This window comes from Artibeus jamaicensis, unplaced genomic scaffold, assembly GCF_021234435.1.
Source record: "Artibeus jamaicensis isolate MK-2021 breed Jamaican fruit bat unplaced genomic scaffold, CSHL_Jam_final contig_332, whole genome shotgun sequence".
NCBI lineage: Eukaryota > Metazoa > Chordata > Mammalia > Chiroptera > Phyllostomidae > Artibeus > Artibeus jamaicensis.
Window position 1 is genome coordinate 1,094,686 of NW_026521788.1, and position 13,786 is coordinate 1,108,471.

The 13,786-nt window shown below is 41.8% G+C and overlaps 1 protein-coding gene across 3 annotated transcripts in view; it reads left to right on the forward strand.

Annotated features, from left to right (window-relative positions):
- MYOF (myoferlin) overlaps positions 1–13,786 on the forward strand; it is a 141,589-nt gene that overhangs the window by 64,897 nt on the left and 62,906 nt on the right. For 2 of the 3 annotated variants that reach the window (XM_037156586.2, XM_053663877.1), the window contains exons 16-21: positions 2,121–2,203; positions 4,414–4,452; positions 5,686–5,810; positions 7,156–7,272; positions 11,594–11,771; positions 12,978–13,102. In XM_037156586.2, coding sequence (XP_037012481.2) covers positions 2,121–2,203; positions 4,414–4,452; positions 5,686–5,810; positions 7,156–7,272; positions 11,594–11,771; positions 12,978–13,102 — 667 coding nt within the window. The remainder of the gene's footprint in view (positions 1–2,120; positions 2,204–4,413; positions 4,453–5,685; positions 5,811–7,155; positions 7,273–11,593; positions 11,772–12,977; positions 13,103–13,786) is intronic. The other variant, XM_037156587.2, reaches the window with a different exon arrangement.

The following is a 13,786-nucleotide window of genomic DNA, read 5'->3' on the forward strand; positions in this document are numbered from 1 at the left end:
TTGTCTTGACCTAGCCTGCCCTCCCCAAAGCAACAGCGCAGGTCAGGATGCCCAGAGGGACCCTGTTTAACTGGGGGACTCTTGGATCCGGATCGTAGGTTACATACCCTGTAGGATGTTTGCACAATGCCTTGAGTGAAAGCTAAGCATTCTTTAAATTTAACCCTTCTGGTTGGAGAGAAAAATATAAGCGTTCATGCCAACTGTGTTTAATTAGTCACTTTATATAACCTAATATTCTTGTATATTATATATTGCATTATATACTATGTATTATATATAGTATACAAAATGAGGCAAAAATAGGTTTGTGAAACACAGAGTTTATTCTTGTACTATTATCTATTAATTATTGCATTTCTTTTATATGAACAACTGTTAACCTATCTTTGCCTGATCTTGTATATCACATATATTACTATAATAAAAACATCCTACTATAGTATAATGTTTCCTCCCTACCATGAAGTTTAGGGGCCCTAAACTTCAGAGTGGTGAAGTTAAAAGTATTCTAGTATTCTATCTATACTAGATAGAATAAAGAAGAGGAGGAGTTAAATAGAGAGGATGTTATAAATAGAAACCTTATTTTTTACACCTACTGTGTATCCAGCCAGAGACTCATGAGTTAGGCTCACAGACTAAGGTACCCACAAAATATACACAAAGTTATACATACTTAGAATGGGCAGATTTGACCCTACCATATAGATAATAAGAGTCAGGTTCCAGGCAAGCAACTGTAGTCAGGAAAAAAAAAAAAGCATCGATCACAGAGTAGTGCTCAATAAATATGTGAATTGAATTGAAAAGGACCCTTAGATGTAGCCCATTGTAGTTGCTAAACCATCATGGTATTGAATAATTAGTATGAACATGATAAAATAAGGTATGTACTTATTCTATGTGGTATGACTATATTATACTCATTTGTAATGTGCCTATAATTGATTCATTCATTGTTTGACCATAGTATTGAATGTGCCCATAGGCAAATCTCATAACCTCTTTAAAAATCACAGTTTCCATAACCAAAATTAGTTGTGCAACTAGATCAGTGTTCTTAAAAGATGTTTGGACAACCATCTGCATCAGACTCAATTAGGAAATATATTGGGTTGGCCAAAAATTAATTCAGTTTTTTCCTTACAATGGTTCTAGTAGTGCTTAGTTGTCTAATTTCATTCAAAACAATTTCACGAGATTGTATTGTGACAGCTGTCATATCAGTGTACATTGAAAGAAAAGCTTATTAAAATTGGTGAATTTTTGGGTACCCATTTAATATTGAGGATGGAAGAAAATATGCAACATTTTCAACATGTTATGCTTTATTATTTCAAAGGTAAAAACACAACTGAAATGCAAAAAAAGATTTGTGCAGTGTATGGAGAAGGTGTTGTGACTGATGGAACTTGTTAAAAGTAGTTTGTGAAGTTTCTTGGTAGCAATGACATTTTGGCCAAATAATTCTTTGCTGTAGGCCTGTCTTATGCATCGGAAGATGTTTAGCAGCACCCCTAACCACTATACCCACTAGAAGCCAATAGCAGGAGATAGCCAACATACTCAAAATATCTAAATCAATAAAGTTATTGGTGCCCTGATTGGTGTAGCTCAGTGGATTGAGTGCTGGGCCTGTGAACCAAAGGGTCACTAGTCAGGACACATGCCTGGGGTGTGGGCCAGGTCCCCAGTGGGGAGCATGGAGAGGCAACAGATCTCTCTCACACACTGATGTTTCTCTCCTACTTTTTCTCCCTCCCTTCCTTTCTCTATAAAAATAAATATATAAAATCTTTATATATATATATAAAGTTATTGGTAAAAATGAAAATTTTTCTTTTACAGAAAAAACTACACAGACTTTTGGCTAACCCAACACTTGTTATAAATGCAGATTTGTTCTCCCCTCTGCTTTTAGTGAATCAACAGCTTGAATAGGAGATGAGAATGGGGGATTTCAAAGTGATTTTCTAATTTTAAGTGCAGTAAAGCTTGAGGCCCACTGGACAGGATGATTTCTGAGGTTGAAGATCTTTTCCAACTCTGTCGTACTGTTGTTGAACTGAAGATACATCCTCATAGGTAGAGGCTATAACCTGTTTTTTTTTACACAGGGACCGTCTTACCAAAAACGACATCGTTGGAACAACGTATCTTCACCTTTCAAAAATTGCTGCCTCTGGTGGGGAAGTGGAAGGTAAGTCACAGGGCATGGCTGGAACAGGACAGGGTGTAGAACTTCCGGAGAAGGAATGAACTGGGGTAGCCACCTTGCAATGGACTTGGCTTCTTAAAAGCCAAATGTGATGAGCCAGCTTAGTGAACCATTTCAGAAATGTTTTCATGATGACCAGCAAAATAACTAATTAGTAATTAGTAATTAAGGCAATTTACAGTTTGATTTTAGCTTTCTGGATTCCATCCAAAAATTATCTCAGTAGCTGTTTTATAAATTTTTCAGTGTCAGTACAGAGAGTGCTTAACACCTTTTTTTTTTTTTTTATCTTTAGAGGGGAAGGGAAGGAGAGAGGGAGAGAAACATCAATGTATGGTTGCCTTTTGTGCGTCCCCTGCTGGGAACTGGCCTGCAGGGAACTGGCCTGCAACCCCCGTATGTGCCCTGACGGGGAATCGAACCGCGACTGTCTGGTTCGCAGGCCCAAGCTCAATCCACTGAGCTACACCAGCCAGGGCAACACCTTATTTTTTATAACAGCACTGAAACGATTCCACCGTAACATTTCCTTTCTTAATTGACTCCCTTGGCAGGAACAAGGAGGTCAAATGACGATGAACCATGTAATTTCTGCTCCCTAAGATAATGTGTATTTTGTTCTCATGCTAACAGTCATTGATAACCAATACACTTTTTATTGTTTTCCATACTGAGAACTAATTGCCTATATCTGGAATTATGGTTCTGTGCATATGTCATAGATTGTAATAGGGAATGAAGGAGAAAAATTAATATTGTAAGAGGAAAAAATAAATACATTAAAAGTAGCATTTTATTTTTTGTTTTCTAAATAAAATTAATAGCAGTTATTATAATTGCTAATAGATGAAGCATATTATGCAAAGTGAGAGAATTTGAGCCATGATCTTATCTTGGGAAACCTAAGATGCCTCTCATCCTCATCTTGTTCAAGAGAGGACTTTATTTTTTTTAATATTGCTAAACCAAGCAATAGATAGTGTGAATAAGAATCCGAAAGATAATAGGGATGTGGTGAAGAAGCTATAGAATTCCTCTCTCAAGAAGGAAAAAAAGGTGATTAGAAATTCTGAGAAAAACAAAGAGCTGAACAAAGAATGTGTCATCCGATTATAAAGTCATATGTGGCATTTTTTTAAAGCAAATGGTAGAAGTTAAGAAAGAGATTTCATCTGAATGTTATCCACTGAGTGGCATAGGGGACCATGCTGCTGGAACAGTAAAAGGGAAATGTAATTGCAACTCTCCTTTTCTCTGCAGAGAACAATATTTATATGGTTGTTATTATGTATGCACTATTAATTTTTAATTTTTTATTAAGCCTATAGTCAAAATTCTAAACAGCATGTAACTTTCATCGCCCCTTACAATATAAAAGTTCAGAAGGTAGAGATTAGGAATGAAAGAAGGAAGAGTGGAGGGAAAACGTAGGTGGGTTTGTAGCCTCTCCTTATCAAGTGAGGAGTTCCAATATAAAGACTGGATGGAATCATTGGTTAGATAAAGATTGGCTAAAGACTAGATTAGCTCTGTTAATTATTAAATTCATTTATCACTAGCAAGAAGTTATAATAATTAGCTAAAGTCAAGTATTCAAGAAGTATCGAAACAAGCATTTTTCTCAGCGGCATGGTAGTAATAGCCCTTCATCCATTAAAGACGGAAGCTGTTACAGTTTCAGCCGCTGTCTCTGAGGGTCTTTTCTCCTTGCAAGCCCTGCGGACCTTTGGACCTTGTCTCAGAAGAACATCGAGCAGCAGGCATCTCCCCAAAGGAAACAAATAATGAACGTAAAATACAGGCCTTTGCTTACACGGCCTCAGACTGCATTAATTTATGTTTTCTGGCATTGGTCCCAACTAAGCCAGACATGAGACAAGTAAATATTTTATTAGAAACATGAAATGTTGGCACCATCACCAGGCCTTCTTGGGGGTGAGACGCTGACTCTTCTCAGACACCTGGTGGCCCTGAGACTGGAGAGCTTGGATCATTTCATGTTGTCACATTTTTGCATTTAACCAGTGAGATTTGTGTAAGTTACAGGAGTCTTGTAGCTTGGGTCTGAATTCGAGATTTTTCTGTTGTTGCTAAACCACTTACCTAGCACTGGGTTTGGTTCACGTCTTCAACGTCTCTTTTATAGTGCTGTGTTTCTTTTGTTGTTAACCAGTTGTATTTTTACTACATAGATTTCTCATCTTCGGGATCTGGGGCTGCACCATATACAGGTTTATGCTTTGTAATTTTGTTCTCTTCTAAATTTTCCTATATACTGCTGTCTTACTAAGATTTTATCAGTTGGTTGCTTTTAGAGCCTTTTTTTTGCCTTGTGCTGGCCTAAAATAATTTTTGTGTTAGTGCTGTGTAGTTTGGCTGCATCACTAAGCTTAAAACAAGTGTGCTAACCTGGCATTGCTACATGTCTCATAGCAGCAGACCATCCTAGTTGGTCTCATGGTAAATAACTGTTTGTGCGATGTAACTTTTTTTTAATATTTGTATTCAGTACATTGAGATAGGGTGCACTAAATCAATTGTTTGAAATGTATGAAATAACTTTCCCCCACTTTCAACATGGTTCTCTAGGTTGAAAGATACTGTTTTCCACTTTGTACCTTGAAGGGTCTTCCTCTTCCAAATATGAGGGATTGTAACCTGTGCTTTGGTGTTTCGCAGCTCTCGCCATTCTTTGCAAGTTTGCACAATACTTTCACACTTGACCATCACAACTCTCTCAGGGCAGGTGTAGTTCCCCTGACAGATGAGGCTGCTGAGGTTTCAAGAGGTTTACCTTCTGTCGAACCCATGCAATTTCCCACAATCTCCTTTGACCCCTGCTATCTTCTAACATTGCCCTAAGTGCCCCTCACTGGGGAGCTAAGACCAGATGGCAGAAATAAGGAGCATGTTGGTTGTTCCTCAGAGGCACAATGTAGTGAATGGGGACCTCATGTTGCTTATGAATATCCTGTGGTGTTATAACTATAGGCAGTTCATTGTCACATATACACATTTTAAGTCTCTTGTATATTTTAACTTGAGACTAAATGACATTTTTGGGGGGACAAGGTTAATCTGATATACATCATTTAAATGACTTTCCAAAATAATACAATTTTTACCCCAATTGCCAATGACATATTTAATATAGTAACAATTATAAACTTGCAAAAAATGTGAAGATCATCTTGAAAGGCTTTTTATTCTTTTATTTGAATAACATCTTCTTTTAAAGAATAACACATTTACCTGAACTGTCCCCAAATATTTCTAGTTTAACATTTTATAGCAGTAAGGCAAGGGAAACATGGCCTGTCTCACAAGTGCCTGTAACTCCCACTAACACAACTAACTCACCACGCGGAGGAAAACAGTTTCACCCAGCTAACTAATAACTAATGTTTATTTCAACAGAGTAAGTGTTAAACTGCCTACAATCTAATGATGATGTTCTCTTTCAGCAAATACAGGAGAGACAGAGGTGGGCTTTATCCCCACATTTGGACCCTGTTACCTGAACCTTTACGGAAGCCCCAGAGAGTACACGGGATTCCCAGACCCCTATGATGAGCTAAATACTGGGAAGGTTAGTGTCTCAATTAAGGTCTGTGATTGCTGAGCACTGTTAATGGGATTCCTTCTTACAATTGTTGTAATTAAGTCTCATATTTAGGAGAGACTTCCTCCACATACACACACACATAGGCCTACCACATAACTGATCAAGTGTGGAAGGATAGAAGTCTCACGCCCCTCAAGTCTTAGAATACAAGAATAACGCCCTGACTGGCGTGGCTCAGTGGGTTGGACATTGACAGTCCTGCAAACGGACATGTCTCTGGTTCGATTCGCTGCCAGGCACCTGGTTGCCGCAAGATGGGGGCGTGCAAGGGGCAACCTGTTTTCTTCCCTCTCTTTCTGCCTCCCTTCTCCTCACTCTAAAAACAAATAAATAAAATCTATTAAAAAAAACAGGAAAGGATCCTGGAGGTCATCTGATGTGGTCATTGCCAACGCCTGCCTAGCATGCCCATCCCCTACTCCTGCACTTAGAACAGGTGTCAGTAATCAGCGCTGGCTCTCTTTGCTAATAAGCCAATGTGCCGCCTCAGAATTCTGTTCAGTGCCTTGTGCTAGGAATTTACCATGTTTTTGGAGGTGACATGCCTGACGAACTCTTTGCTACCTCTGGTCTGATCCAACCTCTTTATTCTGTCTATGAGGACATGGAGGCCCAGAGATGGGAAGTGATCTTTCTAGGACATGAGAAGGCTGAAGAATATCTTTTAGTTAGCTCTGAAAACCCAGAAGGGGACTGAGGTAGAAAGAAAAAGCCCAAGAAAAGGAGGAAGGCAGAGGACTGGCTGTGGAGGTCTCCCTCTCTCACCAGAAGACTCTCTTGCCAACGCTGCTGGTTATGGGGGGCGGAGGGGATGGGTGTCTGATATTCATCCTCACGCTCAGGTGTACCCAGAACATCTTCCTCCTTTACTTCCTGGACACTGTGAGGCTTGCCACGGTTACCCACACGGCAGCCTTTCTGTTCCATGAAAAGAAGAAAAGGAGCCAAGTTAGATCAACACAGAGCTGCTCTGCTGCTGTGGGGTGACGGAGACCTCAGTCCCTTCCACTGCCAACCCCCAGCCTCCAGGAACCCCTCTGGAATTTAAAAGCCTCCGATGTCAGGCGGGGCTAAGATCTCTTTCAGTCCTGGCTCCCCTGACTCTCTCTGGGATGCCCGCTGGAGTCATTGGCTCTTTTTTCAGATACCAAACCTAAATCCAACTGAGAGAGGTAATACCGACTGGTTCATTTTGGAGGTTTGGGCTGTGGAAGGAGAAGCTTTTTGTAACTGGATTCGCCAGGGCAGAGAGACCGACCTTTGCTGCTATTTGTGCTGGGAGGAATAATCTTGTGTTGTTGCCTTTCAGGGAGAAGGAGTAGCCTACAGAGGCAGAATCTTGGTGGAACTGAGCACTTTTCTTGAAAAGACACCACCAGATAAAAAGCTTCAGCCCATTTCAAACGATGACCTGCTGGTTGTAGAGGTAAATGTTGGAGTGTGGATGGTGCTTAGTACAGAAAGGGTGTTTCAGAGGATGGGTGGTGGGCTGGCCGGGTCTGGCCTGCCTGAGCCAATGGGCCTGAAGTCACAGTGAGTGCCCTTCAGTGCCCTCTGATCTTTCTACAACAGCTCGCTGGGGGGCGATGAGACTTGTTTCATCACCAGCTGTTAGCCATGTTTAGTAAACAGAGCAAAGGTGGCAAGTTGAGCAATTTTCTTTGATATGCCGGCTCCTTGACCTTTAATGTTCTATGCCATGTTGGCTCACAGCCACCTTCAAGAACAACAGTGTTACCTGATACCCTTTATCCTGCTTGACAAAAATCACCCTGCCCTAAATTCACTTCTGAAACTCCACCCTATACCAGCTCCATCTACGAAGCACAGTGTGATGATCCAGAGAGTCCTAAGGCCCTAAAATGGAAGGAACACCCATCTGTGTCCAACAGACTGTAATTTGCATGCCTTAACTTTGTTGCAGGCAGTTGTGCCTCAAGGCTCCTAAGGGGGGTGGGCAGGAGGGGCGGGGCCTAACAAAAGCTAAGGCTCCAGACTTCCCTAAGTGGTATTGATTGTTCCTTTTTTCTTTCTACCCCTTGTGTCCTGAGGCACAGGGGAAGTGGGAAAGAGCTGGGGGGAAGGGCAGAGTCCTCAGGTGCACTACTCTGGGACAGCTTGCTTTGGGGCAGGTAAGCAGATGGTAGGGGCGCCCCTCTTGCAATCTGGACCTGCATAGTGGTCCAAGGAGCAACTCCATCCTGAGCAACTTGTTCACAGTGTGTAGCCACTCTTTTGGGGGGTGTAGTGATGGCCAGAAGCCTGAATTAGTGTCTCAGAGGCCAGAACCTCTCAGGTGAGGGTCCTATCAGGGCTTCTGCAGGGACTCAAGTTATTCATGGGGAAATCCAGAGATTTCCAATGGAATCCTGGCCCTGCGGAGGTGTGTGGGCAGAGCCAAGCAGCCAGAGGCAGCACCTGTGCCCCTCACACACCATCCCTGTGCCCTGCAGTCCCTGCATTAACGGGTGGCTCCATTAACTGAGCACTTTCACTTTCTTGGCCCTGACTCAGCCCCAAATTATGTTATATTTTTGCTCCTTCCCTTCTCTGATACTATCCAAATGATTTACAAAAAAAAAAAAAAAAAAAAGCAGAAGTTATGCTGTATATGTAAGTTCTAACCAATACAAATAATTTCCTACTTTGTTACTTTCATACAACAATTCAAACCAAATTCAGAATTTCCAACAACTTTCCTGAACCATGGATAGTTTAGGGGCCTTAGTTGTGGGGTGTTAAGGGGACTCCTAACAAGTGACGAGATTCCCCCAGCCCCTCTCTACCAAAGTGACAGTGGACTAAGGTAGGGACGCTTTTAAATTCACAATATTGGCAGAGTCTTGGGAAGTGGGGCCCAGATATAAGTATATTTTAAAGCTCTTCGGGTGACCCATCATGCAGCTAAGGTTACTAACCAATGTTTTGGAAAGACTTCCAAAAATACCGTGACTCAGGAGGGTTTCTTAAGAAATCCTGCTGGAGGTTTCAATTATACCATGTTGAAAATTCCTTTAACCAAAATTGAGATTTTGTACCCGTGGGATGTCCTAGGGTTCTTCAAAACAATAAGCTGCAGTTGCTGTCAGACATTCATAAAAGTTAAAGATCTTGAAGTTAAAAATGGAATCGCCGTGTGATCCAGCGATCACTGCTGTGCAGACACCCGGGAGGACCGGGAGCAGGGACTCAGACAGACCCCTGTGTGCTGATGTTCGCATCAGCTTTGTTCACAGTAGGCAGAAGGTGGAAGCTGCACGGAGTCTGCTGACAGAGGGACGGATAAACAAAACGTGGCGCACGCACACTGTTAAATTAATTAAACAAGGAGGTCATTAGACTGAGGTGGCCCTAATGCCTCAGCCCCCTGTATAAACAAGCAAACCCTAAGCCTGTAAATGCCCCAAAGTTAGGACATGGAGACCAAAAAACAGTGAGTCACAAGTAGCCAATGAAGCCTTTGCAAAGAATGCAACCACTTAAGCTGTAACCAGTTGAATGGTTTCCTTGCCTGCCTTCCTCACCTGCTCTATAAAACCTTCCCCTTTCTCCTCTCAGTAGAGCACTCCTAACCCCTTCTGCCCTGTTGCTGCCTGATTCCAAAGATCTTGGATCAAATAAACTTAAAAATTTTGATATGCCTCAGTTTATCTTTTAACAATACAATGCAGTGTTCAGTTTAGAAAGGAAGGAAATTATGATATATGCTACGATATGACTAAGCCCTGAGGTCATTATGCTAAGTCACAACAGGACTTAGCAAATCAAATTGTGTTTGATTTCACTTACACGAGGTACTCAGAGTAGTGAAACTCACAGGCACAGAAAGTAGGCGGGAATGGGGAGTTGGCGTATGATGGGTACAGAGTTTCGGTTTTTAAGTCGGAAAGAAGTCTGTGGGTAGATGGTGGCAATGGTAGCACCAAATGTGGATGTACTGAATGCCCCTGAATTGTACACTTAAAAATGGGTGAGGTGAGTGAATTTTACGTTATGTGTGTTTTACCCCCTAAAATAAACTTCAAAACAGTTGTCTGAGTGCTTCTGTAAATGGATGGCCACGTTCTTGCATCATACGGGTCAGAAGACCCAGCCATGATAGTGACTCATGTTATAGAGTAAAGGCTGTGGTATGGATGAGTAAGGAAGGGAAGGACAATCAGTTAATAAATATCCTATAAGGATCAAGTCATTTTTATTAGCCTCCTTGAGTGAAAGTTATTACTACTTTACTGTTTAGATAATGATACACAATTAGCAAGGCAGCAGTGGAAAAAACAAAACAAATACAACACCGAAAAAGTCATCATATGCCGAAGTTTGATAGCCTCGTGGTCTCCAAATCTTAAGTTGAAAGACTACAGACCTTGGAGTTCCTTTTCTAGAGGCTTTTGAACTAAATTTACTATAGTGAGAAAATGAGTTCTTCATTTTCTCTTATGAGTTCTTCACCAGTAGAGCACATAGCCATCAGGGCTGCACTGTGGTAACCACTGATGTTCTCGCTCCCAAGCTGGGCCAGTATATGCAGAGACTGGGTGTGCCAACAGGGTCCCGAACAAATTCTAGATGTGGACACTATTAAATGGCAGAATGCCTAGGACACAATCAGGTACAGCAATTTAAACCACTGTATCTCAGCTCTGTTTGACTAAATGCAAAGTAGGGATATGATCCACAAAGAAGGAAAAAAGTAAGAAAAATAAGTACGAAAGAGTTTGGGATCAGATTTGTATTGAAGAGACTTTATGTGCTCAAGTGAAGGGAAATTTCGAGGACTTCTGGTCATTTCTCCTAGACTGATAAATACTCAGTGTGGTCATTGTCGGCCATAAGTTCAACTCCCTCACATGTACATACGCTCAGTAACCCAGTAATTGAAAGAAAGAAGGAAGGAAGGAAGGAAGGAAAAGGAGGAGGAAGGTGGTTTGATATTTATTTCAGAACAATTAATTCACCTAATTTCATTTATTTTTAAATTTGACATTCAAAGTTTTTATTGTTTCTGATTAGAAAACTAATACTTAGTTCAAATAATCAAAAATGTATAACTTAGAGAGTAAAGTTACCATAATCTTTTTATATGCCCCACCATTACTGTTAACAATTTGATTTTTATTAATCCAGACTTTCTTCATGCACATGCCAACACTAAATACATATTGGCCTTGCCTAAGGTGTGGCTCACTGGACTGAGCACTGGCCTGTGGACTGAAAGGTCGCTGGTTGATTCCTAGTCAGGGCACGTGCCTGAGCTATGGGCCAGGTCCTGGGTCAGGGGCGTGTGAGAGGCAGCCAACAGATTGATGTTTCTCTCCCTCCCTCTCTCCCTCCTTTTCCCTTCTCTCTAAAAATAAATAAATAGAGTCTTTAATATATATTGATGGGTTCATTTTTAAATACCCATTTTCCATATTTGCACATATGGATCTACCTAAATATTTTATAAACTTTCATTCCTTTATGTGGTTGTAACACAATCTGTTTGACCAGGAGCCTATCAATAGATATTTGTGTTGCTTGCGGGGTTTTTTTTTTCCCCTCTATTTCAATCAGTGCTGCACTGAACATTCTATCTTGGCCCACTCATATGAGTACAGGTTATCAACTGCTAGATTCAAGAACATTCTTCACTGGATTTAATTCAACACTAATTATAATGTTTAGAATTATATTCTCTAGAAATCTACATGTAGATTGGAGCGAAGGGCATTTCCATGAACCTTATGTCTGCTCCTACTTTACAGAAATATCAGCGGCGGCGCAAGTACAGCCTGTGTGCTGTGTTCCATTCAGCCACCATGTTGCAAGATGTTGGCGAGGCCATTCAGTTTGAAGTCAGCATCGGGAACTATGGCAACAAGTTTGACTCAACCTGTAAACCCCTGGCATCAACCACTCAGTACAGCCGTGCCATATTTGATGGTAAGACTGACATTCTCTCCTGTGTACATTTAGAGTGGGCGCACCACAGGACAAGGAACATGTGGGGTATTCTGCCCTGGCAGCCGTTTTCTCCAATATATGCTTAGTGAGGGGTTGAATGGGGAGGAGAGGTAGCTGGAGCTCAGGCACCTTTAAGACTAGTTAAACCAAAGAAGCCACCTGTCCTGTGTCAGGGGCTGAACCCGCATGCCCCATCCCATGCCCAAATTTAACACTAGGTCTGCTTCATAAAGTCACAAGATGGGAACCTGCTGAGCCCTGAGCTGCCTGAAGGCATCTCCTGCCTCTTCCCACCTCGGCCCTCCCAGGCCCCCGTCACGCAGACTGAGTAGTTGAAGCGCACGGGACTCGGGCTCGGGGCCTGGGAAATCCAGCTTCTGGCCTTCGCTGTCGCTCCCCACCACTGTGCCCTTGGCCACATCCCTGAATTCTAACCCTCAGTTTCTTCATCTTCTTCACAGTTGCTGTGAGAATTATGTAGCCGTATTTGAACAAAGATAGATGAGGAACAGTCCCTGCGTTTAAGGAGCTTACACTCTAGGGCATAAAATAAATGATAATAGAGGACAGAGTATGAGAATGCTCTCTTAAAAAATATTGACAAGTGATTTAAGAGTACAGAGAAGGGAGGGAGAAATTCTGATAAAATGTTCCGACAGTTTCATATAGCTTTTACCTAATTTTTGTAAAGCAATGTTGAATATAAAATGTGATAGAAAATGTTGGCTAGTAATTAATCACTCTGCGGTTCTAATACCAAATTCCCTGTATCCAGCTAAAGCTTTTAAAAATACAGAAAATTCTTTTTTCTTGCCCCACTTCCAACAAATATTGATTTAGAACAGCAGTTTTCAGGGACAAACACATGCACTCTAATGTGCAGTGCTCTCCGTATTTTCTGCTTCCATGTTATGTTCAGACACATGATCCTGAACCACTAGAAATCCTGAAGATTGTTTTGTTTGGTTTACTTGGGTGTCCTAGAGAGGTTTTCAAAACTGGCCGAATGAGTCAGAAGTGTCTCTCTCCCTCTCAGTTGCTTAAATGAATAAACTTAAAGAACCCAACCACCCTAGGTCATTTCCCAAATGTACAATTCAACGGTAGCCCAGTTTGCACATCTCTTTAATAAACATGTTTATTTGAAGTGTCCAGTGTTCACTGACCCTCCATGTTCCACACCAGGGAACTACTATTACTACCTGCCTTGGTCCCACACAAAGCCAGTCGTTACCCTGACTTCATATTGGGAGGACATTAGTCATCGCCTGGATGCGGTAAACACTCTCCTAGTCATGGCAGAACGGCTGGTAAGTTTATCTTTGCTACGTTTTCTCTTCACCAAAGTGAATTATATATTAGTTAGGATGTAGCCTAGGCCAGCATAACACAAAACCTCAGAATATAGTCATATGTGAGATAAAAGCAGTTTCTTTAGTTATAGCAGAGGCAGGTGATGCAAGGCTGGTGTGGGGCCTCAGTGGGGGTAGGTACCCAGGCCCTTTCCCTCTTGTTGCTCTGCCATCACTAAAGAGTTGTCATTGTCCGAGGAAGGGGAGAAGATGACACAGGTCTTTCCTTTGAAGGGAAAGACCCAGAAGCCACATGCCTGATTCACTTTCCATGGGCCAGAATTGAGTCATAGAAACCACATCTCACCACAAGGAAGTTGGGAGATGCAGGCCATGGCCGGGCTGGCATGTGGCCAGATAATGCTCCTCTCATCATGGAACAGGGAGGTGGATGTTGAAGGGGGGCAGCAACTCACAGTGTCTGCCACAGTTTGTATGTGGATATGTGTGGAGCATGGTTCATTCCGATAGAAATATGCAGCCCTTAGAGCTTTGCTGTTAAAGCAGTAAAAATCTCTACAGTGGGAAGAGGTGGGCTCAGAGGAACCAGAGCCTGTTGCTGAAAACTAGAGGAACTCTCCTCCTCTGGAGGGTGGGGTTCACTGTGGTATCTGTAATCATCCATCCAGTTGACATTGATGA